The following is a 17,748-nucleotide window of genomic DNA, read 5'->3' on the forward strand; positions in this document are numbered from 1 at the left end:
TTATAGAGTTCTACAGTGCTTGCAATCCATACGGTGCATCTTCAATTCAGTTCATCTATAAGGTGCAACTCTGTTCTGCCTTCTGTCTGACTCCAAGCTAAGAGCTAACTTCTCTGAACCTGTACTAGGGAAGCAAAGCCAGCAAATGAGCAGCCCGTTATAGCTGCCCAAGAAAGTCCAAGTGCAAGAAGTGAAGAGGGAGCAAAAGGAGGATCATACATAAATGGTAAGAGGTTAGATAGTTCAGAATTCCTTCCATCTTAATGCTTTCTCAGTAACACAGGCAAATTACCAACCATTAGTCCGAGTTGCAACAGAGCCTATCAATCCTGCAACGGCTTCATCAGCCATCTTGAGAACCACAGATAAAGCAGTCATGGAAGACAATCGTCCTCATCTATGAGCGATTGCCAGTATATATAGCTATATACTAGTGGAGTTAGGTTTGTTTTAAATTTTATTTTTATTTGATGGTTTAAAAGGGAATTGAAGAGCGCAATTCACAGACCTCCCCCCTCCCCACACTTTTGCATGCAAATTTACCCTAATAAACAGACAGGAGTTAAAAAAAAAATGGAATTTGCAGCCTTAAATTCTTCCATAACAGAAGGAATGAATGACCTGGGGTAATACTTACTTATCTTTAAAATATGCATTGGAACAGTAGGTCCTGTGAACTGAAATGAACCGTCCAGAAAAGGCTTTTATTAGAACTTTATTTTCTGGTGAGCGCAATACATGTATTTGAGTTATAGTGCAGGAAAACTCATTTCTAAGCTGCTAAAATGGAAAGAATGACAAGGTTTTTCTTCCAAACTGGAAAGCTATAGTTTTCATATTCCATCACACATATCATCTTTTACAATTGAAATGGACTCTGGACAAATCCTGCAGAAAATGTCTCTGAGTTTTTAATGAAATCTTACAAACATGCAATTGTTCTCTTGCAAACAGGCATAAACTAGTTTCAGTTGTATAATTTTATTCAGGCATCGCAAAACACTCATGCTTCATTAATATTTAAAAGGTGTCAATAGCCTATAAAGTCATAATCAGTAGGCATCCAGATGTCTGTACATGTTTCTCCTATTAGTATCCAGGTGCAATCTTAAGTTCTTACTGTCAGGAAACTTTGCAAGTTCAAATTTGTTTTTGTCTTGTTTTTCTACTTCGGAACGAGAGGAATTCACTAATTGCATATCTGAAAGTCAAAAGCCAGTCGAGACAGGTTCGGAGGGGGAAAACTATAACCCAAAGCAAAAATCAGGATTAAAAGGAAGGAGAGGGTGAGTTCTGAGCCTGTCATCTCTTTCCAAGATATCTTAAGAAACAAGTTGTCAATTCAAAAGACTGCACTTGAAAAGACAGTTCCAGTCAATATATTAACCCTTGGAACAATGGCATTTTCCATAACTGTAGAGACACACCTATAAAACAACAAGTGTGCTTACATACTTTTAAAGTGGCATGCAGACAAATCTTATCCTATACCCCAGGATCCTTGCACAGAAATCCCTAGGTCAAAAAGCAACAGAACTGCCATGGTCCTGCTACAAAAGGAAAGAAATCTGTTCAAAAGCTGTACAGGAAGCAGTATTCCACAGGAACTCCAAACACACCAGGAAAAAACTTCGGATGTAGTTGGTGAGAGAATGGATGAACGGATAGACAATGGGTCGCTCAATAATTGGCCAAAAACTCAAGCACCGTATATACCAATTACCATGGAGTGACAGCGTGGCTTCTCTGCTCCAGGTGGGTGGAAGCAAGATAGGCTGAGGTCCCCACCACAAACTTGTTTATTCATCACGGTATTAATGTTGCCAACTCTGACTGAAGCTATTCCGGGGGATTTTTTTCTTTTTAAAATATCCCGTTAAAATCTCCCAGATTGCTTTCAGTAGTCACCGGGAGATCGATGCCAATTCCAGTAGACTCACGGCCAATCTGGGAGGGCTGGCAACCCTATACAGCATCTAAGAATTTGGCCCACCATCAGTAGTTGCCAAAGAACCCCATCCCTCTCCAGGACAGTATAATGGGAGTGACCAACCTGACAACAAAGTCAGAAAGGTATCTTGCACAAGTGATTATTTTTAACCGCTTTCCACTCAAAGAACATGCAGAACTCCAGAAAGCCTCGGACCAGAACCGGGAAGTGTTATTTTCCTAAATTTTTGAGGGGAAAAACCAAGGCACTGAAAGGATACACGGCTTATCTAAGATTTCACAGTATATCGACAAAACTAGACATGAAACCCAGAAGTCCTGACCAAAGAATTTTGTTCTCACAGCTGGACAACTGTGCTTCTGAAAACAAAGAACAGTCATCATTCTTCTAGTAACAGTGCCTCAACAACTCCACAACGGAAAATTGTTCCATTATCCACAGAGTTTATCCCCGCTACAAGAGTGTCATGGTGAGCGGGGTTCATTACATCAGCCAGAGCACTGGGTTTCCATTAAACTCCTAGTGGTGAGGAAGGTAACTCCAACTGGCTAATTGGACTGGCAGGATTCAAGAGCAGGCCAGGTGCCCGAACACTTTGGAGTACCACTGAAATAGTGTGCAATGAATAAGCACGATGCTTAAAAACAGTTGTATGGTACAGGGTATATTGTTTGCTTGCTTATTTGAAGAGCAAAGACAATCCAATGTTAATTTATCTGTAATAAATTTCCAGAAGACTGGAGCCAAGGGCCTGGCTAGCACTGCTGATTTTCTCCTTTTTTAACCAAAAACATTTTTTAATTCCAATAAAAATAGCAAGTTTGCCAAACAGCTTTGTTCAATTCAGCAGGTTCAATTGTACAGAGGGTACATGTTAAAAGACCCTTCATAGACTGGGACCTGAGCACCGAATCCTTAAAGGATTCATGAAGTCTTATACTGCCAACAAAACAAGTTTTGAAAACCTCCATTTGGGACAGGTTGTCGGCTTCCAGGAAGCAGAATGAAAAACAAAACCAAAACACAAAACTTTCACAGCATGGACATACCAAGCACTAGCAGCAGGGACTGTATTCACCAGTTTGTTCCACTGATTTTTCTAGTCTTCAAGCAACAGCCCCAGGGCACAACAAGATTTACAGCCCTGAAGACCAGTAAGGACTTAGAAAATTTTAACATTTTTGTGTGTTTCTTATTTCAGCTATGTTTCTTCCTTCTCTTCCCATAGGAGGGAAGCCATAGGTCTACTTGAAAATTTTACACACACTTTGCTAGGGACACAGAGGTGGTTAGCTGTAAAGTCCTAAATCAGGCAGAAAGCAGGGAAGGATGACACCTTATATTAACTGGCTCAGAAGCCTGAGTTTTCATCACTTTCTTCGTCAGATGTCTTAGCATCTAATGAAGTACGTTGTTTCTTGTGAAAGTTTGCACCTCTCTGAACCAGTTAATCTCAGGTGCTACCCTGCTCTACCTTCTATTTTCCTAGGAGGAAAGCAAAGCTTTTTGTTGTTTGTGGTTTTTTTAAGAGGCATCTGAACTAAAATACAGTGACTCTACATGTAAGGGGGTTACTGCCCAAAACACTGGGTATGAGTCGCCCCTGGGGTTGTGCATCTGAATAGCAGAATATCCACAGTTAGCAAAGACACCAGGAGAACAGAAGCTACTAAAACTTAAATAGGCAGGTCCAGCCAACAGAGGTTGAGCCATACCAGCCTGGGGAGTGTTCTCTATTCAAAGCAGGATATCCCACAGACACTGCAGCATGACAGGGAGGACTAAAACTACTCCAACAAGAATAAACGCAATACTATGCAAACAATGAAAAGGGTGGGGTAAACAGAGCAAACGATAATAGTTAGATGACTCTCTCCTCACCTGCAGGAAGAAGAGGTGCTGCGTGATTTCTTGCAATAGCTCCTCTTCCACTTTTTCAGGGTAAAATTTAGCTAAAAACCGGAAACTAATTTGGTCTTCTTTGGGGATTTCTTGATCTAAAACCTGTTGAAAAACAGAATCAGTAGGGAAACTAGAGCATAAAGGCCTCCGAATCAATTTCTAAATGAACGGTAGAGAACAATCAGCATTCAAGATAAAGCAGGGCTTTCACATGTCAACTGAAAGCACGCTGCTGCTTGTAAGTGTAAGCATCACTACTGTGCAGCAAGGGAATCTCCCAATGAATTATGTGGGCTAGGTTACACAGAAGGTCAGACCAGATGATAATGATTCTGTCTGGCCTTACACATCTGGAAATCATAGGTCATCACTAAACACAAGAGCTGTTACTTTGGGGCTAAAGGTGTAACTTACTTCCACATGCCCTAGCTGAAAGGTTTCTCTGTAGCTGTTTTTACAGACCAGTAGTTTTCCATACCTTTTTATCCATCTTTAACCAGGTGCACATTCCTTTTATTGTATATTGCAAGCCAAAGAACCAAGTCTCTCTTAGCCCTAATGCTCGACAAACCAGGTCAAATAAGTCCTTTCCCTTCCACTTCATCTAGAGGGGAAAAAAACCAAACAATGAAAATGAATTTTTAAAATGCCATTATTTTAGCACGTGCGTCCTAAAGCACGCTGTTGCAATGCACGGAAAGGTAACTCACTCGCCATTTAGCAGCTTATTTCGCATCCTTTCAAGTAAGGTTGTTGATATTATCTAACAGTTACAACAAAATCATGTAGTCTTTCTAACGTATTCTATTTCCATGTAGAATAACTGCAGTATTTACCTCACAGGGTGTTACAAAGCTTCAGTACTATTTGCAAATTAGTACCAAATCAATCACATAAATCAGAAAGACAAATGGGGGTTGAAGGAGGGACTGCACAGAAAAGCAGCAAGGCCTGAAGGTCATAGGTTAAATCCACCCATAACTTCAATGAAAGCACATGAAGGACAATGCTGGCACCTTAATTATGTAGGTCACTGTCATTTGAAGTCACTGAAATTTTGCCACCCTTTTCAGCAGAGGTCAGATTCAGCCCATAACAGAATCATGATTTGCTGCATCCAGAAAAAAAACAACAGATGATCTAATCTCTGTTTAGCTCTATCATTAGCAAGGGTGATTAGGTAGCATAGGTGCTTATGGAAAGAAGGCTTTGATTAAGGGTCCTGAAGTTCACAGATGCACACTTTCATTTTTTTTTCTCTGAAAAGACTCCACATTTTTTTTTACTTATTTGGGTGGATATTAAAAGTGTTTCTGTCCAATAATATGGGCCAGCCACTGAGGACCTCATGGTAAAAAAAAGACAAACCCCAAAAACTTAAGATCAATATTTGGACAGGGAGAAGGAAACCATCCTAGCAACTGAACCAACATTTGAGGGAAAGCAGGAGGATAAATCCAGTTCATCCAGTTTATTAGTGAGGACCTGAGCTGTAAATAATATCCCCAAGCCCTTTACTTTTGTGACCTTACCTAAACTATTTTGATCAGTGTGCCACAGACTCCTATCACTTGCAACTGGGTTCTTTAATCATGGAATAGCCTTTAAAAACCAAGAATTATATGGGATTGCCAGTTCTTCATTCATGACACAAGGCTGTCAGGTCTTCCAAAAAAAGTCATGCTCAAAAGAGTCTTTCCCACCTTCTTTTCCTATAGTTGAGTAATCAAGTGATCTATTGGCTTTCTCTACATCTCAAGAGTGCAGCCCAATTCAATCCATGAGTGATCGACCATGAGATGTATTATTTTCTGCCTGTGGCATCCCTTGCCTCTCTTTTCTACAGCCAAGATTCCTTGATCCACTTTATTTAAGAGACTTAAATGGTAAAGAATTTGGCTTGAATGTCCAGATTTATCAATTTCTTTTGTTCCTCAGAGAAAATGAAAGCTTTGACTATCTAAAAAGATAATTCTGCCTCAAACAGCTACACCTGAGTATAGATCCAGTGCTTAGACTCAGAAAGCCAATAGGGGCCTTTTTGAGGATAAAACCCTAGCCCCCAACTTAAGGAGGTATCATCCTGGACCTTGTACAACAAAAGCTCTTAAGACCTGCTCCAGCAGACCCTGCGTGCGCACAATTTCCATTTAAGTCAGTGGGAAATGGCCAAAAAATAACACTGTACAGGGCTGTCATTTGTACACACTTACACATCAATGTAACCAAGATTGAAATCAGACTGAAGTTTCCACCTGGTATAATGCCATTTATCTATACTCTTATGCTCCAGTCATACTGATTTTACAGAGTCGGCTTTAGGATTTTACTAAATATATTTAAATCAAAGGTGCACAATGTACAAGTTTCTAGCATAATTATGGTCTGTTGCCTTCTGATAACATATGTTTTTGAACAACCAGTGCTCTAATAACAGGAAAGGATGCCCATCACAGGCAGCAAGCCTTTGGCTGATTTTACTTGTGTGATTGTCATTTCATATCCACCCACCAACACATTCTGATAAAAATGTAAAACTTCATCTTGAATACATTAAATTGTACTCATCATGACCTCTATGAACAAAGACAAGCTCAGGGGCAATATAAGCTTCTTTCTCTCAGCACACCATCATCTTAAAGTTAAGGAGACTTATCACAGGGGTAAGTTTCATAGAGAAATACAATTTAGTCCTACAATCAAGAGATCATTTAGTCCAACTGAGATCAAGCCTGTGACCTTGGTGTAATTAGCTCCATGCTCTAAGCAACTGAGCCAGGTTAAACAGCCATTTGAAAGGAGAGGGAAGTTCTGTTTGCACATCCGTTCAGTCTCTGGCCTCTCTGCGGGCAACAAATACTAAATGGGTTTTGCCCACTGGGACCTCGGCTGACACCACCCAACTTGCTTCACACAGGTGTTCAGTGGCACATAGGAGAGTAAACCTTGCCTACATTACTGAAGCGGGTAGAATTCTGATTTGAACCCAATGACCCTGATTCTTCACCACTGCTGTACATCTGCCTATTCAGTTGCATCTCTGCCAAGTGAGTGAAAAGCTACCATTCTGTTTTGATAATATTTTGCACCTACTTTGCACAGGCATAAGTGAATGTACAAAGTGCAGATCCATGGAAAATCAGGCTCATAATTTCACTCTTATCCTCCTTAGCCACATAGTTTCTTTATAATCCATTACTTTTCCCCTCAAGGCTGTTTGTAGTTCTATTTGGAGCTTTCAAAGTCAGACCTTGGTAATGGGAAGATACAGATTCTAACTCTTTCTGGGATTATGCATAGGAAACTTACCTCACAGCTGAACTCCATTTCAGCATCCATTGTTACAACTTTGACTTTAAAAGTCTTTGGTTGTTTCTTCTTCAATCCTCTAATAGACATATTTTGTAGCTTATCAAGATAACTGCACCTGGAATTAAGCAACACAAGTCACATTAACAATATCACAAATTGCAATATATGGCTTTGCATTGCAAATCTAGCAATATTTTCTGGGACATGTTCCAATATAGAATATGTCTAACCATGTTAGAGGAAATCATTCTTGATTGTGAGCCATCTCAGAATACCTAACATCAAAAAGTGATCTAGGCAGTGATCAATAAAGGAATTTAAGATTTGAAGTTTAGGAGGCCTAGAGATTGTTTTTTAATCTATTATTCAAATGAAGTTTGCAACTGTTCCAGCAGATTTAAGTAAATATTAAAGAGTAAAAACACTAGAATGAGTAACATTCAGCTGTAATACAGCAAGCCCCAGTTATCTGCCTCTTACCACCAGCCAGGGCATTCAGAAATACCCAGATCCAGTTGCCTGGCTCTGGACAATCAAAGAATAGCAGATTCGTCACCTGTTGCAGTATTTCAATACAGATGTCACAGATGTTACAACTGTTATAAACAGATTTTGTGTTGCCCTAATACATATGACATTGCATTGGTCTTCTGTAGGCCTGGACAAAATTCTGTTGTCCAAGGCAGGATCTCTGTTGCATACTCTTTCTGTTCCCCAGAAGAGACTGACATCAATGGCAGCTCTGAGTGCAAAATATACACTGGAAATTTACAATGTTGATCAGATGGATCAATACTAAGTTTAAACCTCTCTATTTGTTATTACTCCCTAAGCAACAAGCTTGTGGAATTTCATGTTACAGGCCCCGTCTCACTGACCTAAAACATACCAACAGTATACTTGGTAAAACTATACAGCACACACTTTTTCCTTTCAGCATATATATGTCAATTAAATCAAAGTGGTGAAAGGTATTTAAACTGCTTATCTGCATTGTACAGTGCTTGCAATATGAAATGGGTTCAATTTTGCGTAATATATTTTACATGTGTATTTTAAGCACAGTTGACCAAATGCCTTTTATAAACCTGCATAGAAAATATGAACTAGCTCCACAGCCAGCAGGACATGAAGCAGTTCGCCATAGCTCTGCATTAGGCTCAGAAAAACATAATTTGAGAACAATATAGGACAACTCAAAACTTCCGGACTACTTATGGAACAAAAGGTTTAACAATTCAGACATGGGCCATCTAGTTAACATCTGCAGGCCGTATAGGCCAAAAGGAGACTGGAGCATTTTCAGTTTTCTAAAAGACAAGCCTATTGTTATAGCATGGCAGACACCCAATCTTTCCTTAAGACATCCCAAATAAAGTTCTCATGTGAATGGAAAAGTTTCATTTGTCTGGACCTTCCAAAACTTTATAAAGCATCTGTGTCCTTTCCTTCTCTTCTGCTGAGCTGTAAATTGGCACACAGATGTCCTGAATATTTTCCTCTTGCACCTCTCATTCAAGAATCACAAAGTGCTTTGTAATAAAAATGCAAATATGCATTTCCTTGTTACAGACATGGAAACTCAGGCGGAGAACAGGTCAGGGGGTTCCCCAGAGTTACCTGGTTATCAATGGCAGAACTCAAAACAGCTTCCCAGGAGAGAATGCAACTCCGTGCTAGCCAGCAACAAGCCCTTCAGAGACACCACGAAGATGCAGCCTCTGCTCGCAGCCCTGGCTACTCTACACTTGGCACTAGATCCATGCACCCAAGTTGGATCCCAGCTGCACAGATCTCTCTGAGCCTTAATACAGTCAAAGGTAAAACCAACAGTCTGCCCACACTTCAGCTGCCATAAACCTCAGGAAGACTCCCCACTGAAACTACATGAAAGAGCAGTTTAAAGATACCAATGCCTTTTTAGGTTCCAATCCGTCAAGACGCTCAAGATTTGATCAACACGTACAACAGCAACAAGGCCTGCTGTAGTCACAAAAGGTCACTCTTGAGCCTTTTCTTATAAAGGTTACTACATTTCTACAGAATATGACAGAAAAATTAATCTAGCATTGGTACAAGAGTTAAAATGTTAGAATCCACCTGAACCGAAGTCATAAAGGCAGAGGGATCCTCCAAGTGCCAGTTGTGCCAAGAAAGAAAAAATAATGACTGTAGGCAAGAGAGGGAGATAATAATAATAAACCTTATTTAATGCGTATACTTCTGATTCATCAAATCAATTAAATGGGTATGCTCTAAAGAAGTTCTCAACTGTTTCAGACTTATGGAACCCCTCCAAAACTTTTGTGAATTGAGCGACACCCCATTTCAAAAAACAACTTACTAATTACAGTGCTTACCTCCTTGCAGAGGGGACAGGAAGTCAGTAATGCCAACTCTCAAGAAAAAAAAAAATCACAAGCCTCCTGATTTCAAAGTCAAATTAACTCTGACTCATGATGTCCTGATAGAGGGATCAAATCTCAGGATTTTTTCTTCTGACATGGATACAGTGTCAAGCTCGTAAGTCTGTGGAGGGGAAGCGCTAGGGGGAGAGGGAAGAGGCCGATGGGCCAGCTCGAGACCCCCCCCATAGGGAGGAGGAGGGAGGGAGGGAGGGAGTGGATTTGGGGTGAATGGGGCCCCAGGGTTAGGACAAGTCATGCAACAAAGCCGTGGCTGGCTGGCTGTGTGCATGTTTCTGCGTGTCTGTCCCACTCCCAAGCCACAGCTTCCCCCCCAGTACTTCTGCTGCCCCTCACTCCTGACCCACCACACCCCACATCCTGCAGGGTGCGCGGGGACCCCTCTTCTCCAGGGCTCCACAACTTTGCAAATAACCCTTCCCCCTCCACACACACATTTCAAAAATAGCATTTCATGACTCACATTCCAAATCTCTTGATTTTTAAGGGTCATCTCATGATTTTTGACATGGTGGGGTTGGCAATACTGCAGGAAGTGGAGGTGAAAAACTAGTCAGGTAGGAACTGAGCATGAGCCTGCACTTATCTGCTTATATCCTCATACCTTGGGTCACACTCCAAAGGATCTCAAGGCACTCCTAGGTACCCCAGGACCGTGGCTGAGAATCACTGCTCTAACATGGAGACAGCCAACCATTTTCTACTTTTTTCTCCATTGGGAAAAAGCTAATCAAAGCAATACATTCCTCTGCTATTTAACTGGGATGTATCAGAAGTTATCCAAGTGATTCATTTTGACTTCATCACTTTAACTATAAATCAAAATGTGAAGTTTAATAAAGATTGTGTTAACATTTTCAGAACAATTTTATTGTTCAGAATTCTCATTTCATGAGAAATTTTAGAATTTCATTTTGATTCAAGAAACTGCAGAGTGACAGAGAAGGGAAACTCCAGGTTTCTACTAGCTGTATTCTCATGGGAATAGAAAAGGAGAGAAATTTTCCAACAGGTCAGTCTAAGGCTCACTGGTTATTTCTTCTTTGCTAGCTAATGAAGAGTAATTATACTGAATCCAGCATGTAGTTACACGAGTTTGTAATCAGTGCAAATTAAAGCAGAAATGGGTGCTTAAAGGAGGAAGCATTTCAAATGAAAAAAACCAACCTTGCAGGACAACATGATCAAATTTTGAAATCCTTTCTTTAAATGCAACAGTGATAGAAAATATCACATTGCCTTGCTACTAACAACCACTTAAAATTGTGAATCATTTGCAACTGAATTTACCTATGTAACTCCCAGGAAAACAAAGGCTACACTGGAGTGCCAAAATAGTCACGGCACATACACATAGCATAAAAGAACACAAACCACAGCAGGTACCTAGGGAAATTGAAATGAAAATCTGACAATCCAGGAATAGTCAAGAAATGACCAGCTATTCCCACACCCCATAATAACTCCAAGAATGATTTCAGCTCCACTTGAAAAATGAAAATAGAAATTGCAGTGACGCTGTAATTTAATTGCAGGAACAAAATGACAAAGATCCTGCCTTTTAGGATGTGCATCTCCAAGCTAAAAATGGTCCACTCTGAAATTACACAACTGACCTAAATAATCAGTCTTCATTAGACTGCTGTCTTTTCCACTGTTGCCAGTAGACAAACCCAGTAACTAGCACCTACAGAGTATTGAGGGGAGGATGAGAAAAAGAAACAACAGCAGCAGGAAGAACTGGCAAGGTGACTCTTGCAGTGCAGGGATCATAGTCAATGTATACAGGTGTCCATTACACTTTGCTGCTGAGAACCAGCCTGGGACATATCACTGCTCTGAGTTTATCAAATGTGCTAACAAGTCAAAACTTTAAACTGGCAATGCCAACTGAAAACAGAAGTGGGAATAAGAGAGAAACAGCAAACCCGGTACCCTTAACACAGCCACTGGAATTAAATTACAGAAGCAAGGACATTAAAAGGTAATGACAGCTGTAATCAGCTCTCTTGAAGGCTGAGTTGTTTGGCTTCAATTTAGTACTGCCAGGGCACCCATGGGACTTTGAATATAAAATAAACTTTTGCACAGAAATGGCACTTGCTTGAATCCTGCTGCAGTCGGTAGTGAGGAAGGTTTTAATCACCTGACCACGGCATAGCGGTCTCTTCCAAAGGAGAAAAGCATTCAGGTTTCCCTTTCACACACACGTACAGCACTGCCTTTAAACAGAAATTTTGCTAGGCAAACGGGCCACAAAGTGAATCAAGCGTCAGCTCCCCCCTCACTCCTAGAAGTGATTTTGTACTTCCAGAAGAGGGTTCAAGCATAATCAGGAGGCAAGGCCTAGCTATCCCTGGACCAGTCAGTCTGCCAGAACGACTGTCGAGCCTTTTACACACCGCCGCCCATGCCAGGGAACGCAGCACCCTTGGACGAAGAAGCCGCTGTGTGAAGCGCTTTGATTCCCTCCAACCAAAGAAGGTGCCAGACACCCCAGTGACGAACGCCGGCAAGGGAAATACAGCTCTGCCGGGTCTCATCACTACTGAAAGTTACCGACACTTTCATTCACAAGTCCCACCGCTTCACCCGTTTCCCACCCCGCTCTCCAAGGTGTCTACGCCAAAGCCCAGAAGCGGCTGCAAATCAACGGTTAAAGAGAAAAGTGGCGCTGCATTTCTTTTATAGCAAATCGACTTCCCCAGCCCAGTCGAGTGATGTTTTGGCAAATCATTCACGGTTTTAAAGACGGAAACAACCCTCCTCACCTCTCGGATAACTTCTTACGCATCTAAACCCCTCAGTTAGAGAAGAAACGGGGGGACAAGTCTGTTCCCAGGGGGGAAACACCACTTTTAATCCCAAAGCGCGCATGTCCCAGGGCGCGTCGAGGTCCCGGCGACTGCTGCGGCCGAAAACGAAGCGCAGGCAGGAGGCTAGCAGCGGATCCGCTTCCCTTTGTCCCTGGTGAGCTGCAGCATGCTGGCGCCCGGGCAGAAATCAAAGGGGTGGCTTTCCCAGGTGATGGGAAGGGCTCTTCACTGTTTCCTGCCTGCGCTGGGCGGGCTCCTCCCAGCTCTGCTCGGCGGCGCTGTCAAAGCATCGCTGCCAGACCCGCCAAACCTGGACGTGTCCCCGCGCGGGGGCCTGGCACGGGACGTGAGGGCCTGCCTTTCCTCAGGAAGCAGCGACCACCCCCCGCAGGGGAGGCGGGGCACGACCCCCCCCCGGCCCGGGACAGGGGAGCGGCGACGGGGCCGGGGTTGACCACCATCCCCACCCCTCGCGGCCGCGGGCCCCGCCCTCCCGCGGGCCCCGCCCCTCCGCTTCCGGCGCGGCGCCCCGCCTCCTTGGTGACGTCGCGCTACTTCCAGCGTCGGCTCTGCTTCTTCCGGTCGGTGTCGGTGCAACCGGGGGGTCAGCCGTCGGCCGGTGCCGGGTCGGGGGCGGGAGGCGCGATTCCTGTTTCCGGCTCCAGTCGGGGCCTGGGGGGTGTCCGCGCTCGTCCCGTCTTTGTCTGGACCTCGACAGGGCTCCGGGGGAGGCGTCTGGAGGGACCAGCCGGGGGTGCCAGGCCTGCCTTCCCCTGCTGCCGCTGGTGCCACGTCGAGTAGGAACAGGTGCGACACAGAGGCGGGGTCTCCTTGGAGACCAGCCCGGGACCCCCGTGGGCAGGCAGGACTGGCGGGGGCGGTGACGGTGCAAGGCCGGGGCAGGGCTGCAGCCCGCTGGTCCCTGCGACGGGCGCCGGTTCCCTGCCCCGTGGGATCCGTTGTGGACGCGCGCGCACAGGCTGGTAGAAATGTGTCCCCTTACACGCGTATGCATACAGAAGTATGGGCTGCACACACTTCTTTTGTTTCTAAGAAATGGGAGATAGGTTAGAGAGAAGGATTTTTTTAAATGGATTTATTTTTAAGAATTGACCGCCTTAAGCAAGAGTCTGGATAAAGAGACTTGGTGATTGCAATTTGTTTAAAAAAAATCTAGCTTATTTTCATCTGTGGCGATGTATTGGGCGTGAAGTGCTTCCAGAGAGAACAGCAGTTGCAGAGAAACTCCTCCTGTTTCAACAAAAGTTGGTGTGAAGAGCCCAGCACTGTCCCCATCCTACAGCGGCAGCCCACCTTTGCCCCATGCACAGATCTGGGGGGAACACCCCCCGTGCTTTCCCAGGGTTGCACATAGCAGTGGAAGCCCCCCTTTCCTGCACCCCGCAGACAAGCCACTAGTGGCTTGGTTCCACAGTCTCTCCCCCCTTCCCCACCCCCACCAACGGGCAGTGCCTACTCTAGCCCCAGCCCAATTTCCACTCCCTCCCTCATCACAGGGGCCTTGATGTGCTGCCCCCCATGCCCCTTCTCTCCAACAGACTTACCAGTAAGACACTACTCTTCACGCTGCCAAGCTGGCTACACACGTGCTGTGGCTGCGGAGATGCACACGGCACTTATCGGCAACATTATCGACCACATCAGCCAAAAAAAGTTGATCGCTGATGATGTCAATTTTCCTTTTATCAGTGCGGGTACAATACGGACCAACATACTGGTGCACCTCTAGTACATAATGACTACTTAGTTAGTATAATGGCTGCTTAAGTCATGTACAGTGAGTTGGGCTCAGTCCAGTTTCCAGTGGAAAAGCTGTCCAAGGCCACATCCCTAAAACTATCACCTCGGTTATTGTTGTTGACATAGAATGAAGAACTGTCTGGCTAGATGCAGGCCTGTGTTCACATCCCAGCTGGTATCTCAAGTGCACACTTGAGGCATGGGAATGTGGGGGAACTTGAACTGCTTGTGTTTGTGCTCTAATTTTTCTAGTTTTAGATTAAATTGGGTTAGGTTTAGCTGGGAGTAGTTGTTTAGCAGTGATCAGAAACCACCTAATTTTCCTTTTAAAATAGTGCATTTGTTTTCTTGTTTGCCAGGCACTGGATGAGCACAGCTAAACTATGTCGGTGGTACGTGGAACTGTGCATGCGAAATGGATAGTAGGGAAAGTAATAGGAACCAAAATGCATAAAACTGCCAAAGTCAGAGTGACAAGGCTTGTGCTAGATCCTTATCTGCTGAAGGTAAAGGCTGGTCAACAACTTATTTGTACTTGCTTTGAAAGAAACTTGTAGCAATTTGATTCTCTAATATATTATGATTTCATTATAAACCATTACCTTTGTGAACCACTTTAGGGCTTTTGATAATGATGGCAAAGGAAGAAAACTGGTATATGAATATACCATATTCTTTCTTTCTTTCATGCCAGGTTAACTACTAAATACGTTTCCTTGATTTTTTTTGTTTGTTTGTTTGTAATGAATCTTGTTTTATTAGAGCTGGGAATATGGGCATCTGCTGTTTCATACTTTTTGATTTAAAAATCCTTTTTGTTTTTAAAAATTATTACTGATGTTTGGGGCTCGTTCCATTTTGAAAGTTGTAAAACTTGTTTCTGTACCAATAAAGTTGGCTAAGTTCTTGTATGTAAGGAAGGATTGATTGAACTGAAAACATCTCGTGGGAAATCTTGGTACAATATGAATACCACAGCAGTAAGGGCTTGAGAGTGCTGGAAAGAGCAGAATATGGCATTTCCTGAACTTCTCTGTTCTACAGTCTACACAAATTATTATTTGGCTTGGAAGGGCCATGACATTTTTTTTGGCTGAAGATGCTGCACCCTAGTACTGGGGAGAGTGAGGGAAACTCTGAGTCAGAAAGTCAGAGTTGATAATGAAGGTGGATGGGTTAGAGATTCAGGAATGGTAAGAGTGTACAGGGCAGTACTTTTCTTGGGTGAAGAAGAGTGTGTGTTGCCTTTGCCTAGTGGACACCCACATGCCCAGAGATGCAAATGTCTACCAATGGGTTTTTGGGGATTTTGTTCTTTTCCTCTCTCCTTTCTTCAGTTGGCCGAGATACCTAGTAGTAATAGAGAGCCCACCTGGGGAGGCTACAACAAGTTTGAGAGAGAAGGGTAAGAGACTGTGGGGAAAATAGTCCACATTAGAGCTTTTCAAAAAGCAAAAAGTCAGCTGATTGAGTGTAGCTGTTGTAATAACAGTATTGAAACTTAACTCTTTTAGTCATCAGATATCATTTTATGGGTCCTTTTTAAATTCTGAATCCTAATGCTTGTTTCTTTCTATCTTCTCCCGACAGTTTTTTAACAGGAGGAAAACGTATTTTGCTCACGATCCACTGCAGCAGTGTACTGTTGGAGACATTGTTCTTCTAAAAGCGTTGCCTGAGCGGAGGAGCAAGCATGTGAAACATGAGCTGTCTGAGATTGTTTTCAAGGTTGGAAATGTAATAGACCCAGTGACAGGAAAACCCTGTGCAGGAACCAAGTTCTTGGAAAGTCTGTCAGACTCAGATAGTCTGACACAGTTGGATGCCACCTATCTCAGTGAAAAGCTACAAGAACTAAATGTTAGCTCAACAGAGAAATAAAGGATAAGAACCCCATCCCCTTATCGTAGGGATGGTTTGTGCCCCACTGTCTTAGTATGAAAACCTTTCTCTGAACTTAGTGACAATAACTAATGAATAGCCACTTCCAAACCAAAAATTTTGACAAACTCACCAAATTTTATAAACTTAGAAATAACAGAAGGAGAATGTAAGCGACAATTATGTTCTGTTCTGGCGTATTCCCTCGTGGCACCAGAAGGAATGGCTAAGTCCCCATCTTGTTCATTCAGAATGATTCTTCCTTGTTTTCTTGATGTTTGTCTGAAGCCTGGAACTGGATCTGTTGTAGTTTGCGTGCATATGTTTATAGGAACATTTTTAAAGTTTTTAAAAGGAAGTGTAGAAAGCTTAAAGCTAGCCATGTGTGTGCCCTTTTTCCCTTTAAAAGAAGTAATGCCAGTTATGTCACTACACCTGTGTTATACCTTCAGAAATCCACTTATAAAATAAGTGACAGTCGTCTACATTTAAACCGTGTATTTTTTCTCGTTCACGATGCTGAAGTTGGCTGCTTTATCATTAGACATGCTTGTGGAAAGGATCCCATAGAGAATTTGCCAAGCTATGCCACTGTTTCATTGCAGCTTTGTGCTAAGTCCAACTCAGCACTGGTTGAAGTCAATGAAGTTTTGTTACAGTACAGTAAAAGCCACATTTCAAAGAAAAATGAGTTCCTTATAATTCAGCTAACTTCCAAAAACAAAAGGGAAAGTGGATATGTATTTAACACAGATCAACTGCAAGATATATCCCTTTAAGCTGCCAGTAAGTATCCTGCTGCTGACAGACAAGTTACAAACTACACACACACACAAGAAAATGTTGTGAATGCAGTGCTGCAAATGAAATTAGAGATGCTTAGAGTCTTAACCTTCTAATAAGAAAAGCTAATTAAGGTCCCAAATCCTGCTAAGAGATGCAGGGATTGATACTCTGAAAGCTGTAATACAGAAAGTTCAGTCTGTGGCGATTTGGAGATTAAAGCTGACTTTGTGCTGCTGGAATTCCAGGCTGCCTGGAGACCTGAGCACCCCTTGGCATGTGATAGAGGAGGGCAGTAGGGCTCTGCTGCTGTGATTTATAGCAGTTCCTATGCTGAAAGCGCAGGGACACTCTCTTCCAGGACCTAGACGTAAGGCTTGCAGGCTGCATGTGTTGGTGCTATGTTGATGCCGTAGGAGGAACATACCAGAAAAGGAATCTTCCTCCATACAGGTGCATAGATTTTCCTGTGTATATCCTGCCATAGATTTCGATTTGCAGCTTAAATAGGAGTATCATGTCACTTGTGCCTACTTCAGCCTTACTCTATGGAGTTTAAAAGCTGCCCTGTAATTTATATGCCTTCCAATTAGTTCTTCATTCCTGCCCTACTAGGGCTTGCTCTGTAATTAAAAGCTTTGTCTCCCAAGGTTGCAGTGTGCCCAGTGCTCTGCACTAGCTGTTCCGTAGCCGAAAAGGGATTATGCCTTTGTAGGTCTAGCCCTTTGTTTTAGTGTCCTTTGTCTTTATTAAAAATGCCTGAAATCCAAACAAAACAATTTATAGTTAATGTGAAACAAAACATTTTTGACAGGAAGTGATTGTTTTTATATGCCCCCCGAAAACTGAAAAATGTTTGGGGTTCACCCAAAATTATTTTTGTCGTGATTTTGTTTCAGTCCAGCAGACAAACCAG

The 17,748-nt window shown here is 42.9% G+C and overlaps 2 protein-coding genes across 3 annotated transcripts in view; one reads left to right on the forward strand and one right to left on the reverse strand.

Annotated features, from left to right (window-relative positions):
* LOC149854127 (merlin-like) overlaps window positions 1–12,857 on the reverse strand; it is a 28,299-nt gene extending 15,442 nt beyond the window's left edge. Inside the window, exons 1-4 of the mRNA XM_090025009.1 lie at window positions 12,363–12,857; window positions 7,163–7,280; window positions 4,332–4,457; window positions 3,833–3,955 (exon numbers count right to left, since the gene is read on the reverse strand). Coding sequence (XP_089881135.1) covers window positions 3,833–3,955; window positions 4,332–4,457; window positions 7,163–7,280; window positions 12,363–12,385 — 390 coding nt within the window. The 5' untranslated portion in view covers window positions 12,386–12,857. The remainder of the gene's footprint in view (window positions 1–3,832; window positions 3,956–4,331; window positions 4,458–7,162; window positions 7,281–12,362) is intronic.
* MRPS17 (mitochondrial ribosomal protein S17) lies at window positions 12,853–16,534 on the forward strand. 2 transcript variants are annotated; one of them, XM_090025017.1, is made up of 3 exons: window positions 12,853–12,988; window positions 14,528–14,674; window positions 15,759–16,534. In XM_090025017.1, exons 2-3 carry the CDS (start codon window positions 14,552–14,554, stop codon window positions 16,047–16,049), a joined length of 414 nt encoding a protein of 137 aa, XP_089881143.1. In that variant the 5' UTR covers window positions 12,853–12,988; window positions 14,528–14,551; the 3' UTR covers window positions 16,050–16,534. The 2 variants fall into 2 exon arrangements, with proteins under 2 accessions (XP_089881143.1, XP_089881142.1); XM_090025016.1 differs by lacking the exon at window positions 12,853–12,988 and adding an exon at window positions 12,995–13,214.
* The last annotated feature ends 1,214 nt before the right edge of the window (window positions 16,535–17,748 follow it).

This window comes from Crocodylus siamensis, chromosome 13, assembly GCF_052110815.1.
Source record: "Crocodylus siamensis isolate JL-2025a chromosome 13, ASM5211081v1, whole genome shotgun sequence".
NCBI classification, from domain to species: domain Eukaryota; kingdom Metazoa; phylum Chordata; order Crocodylia; family Crocodylidae; genus Crocodylus; species Crocodylus siamensis.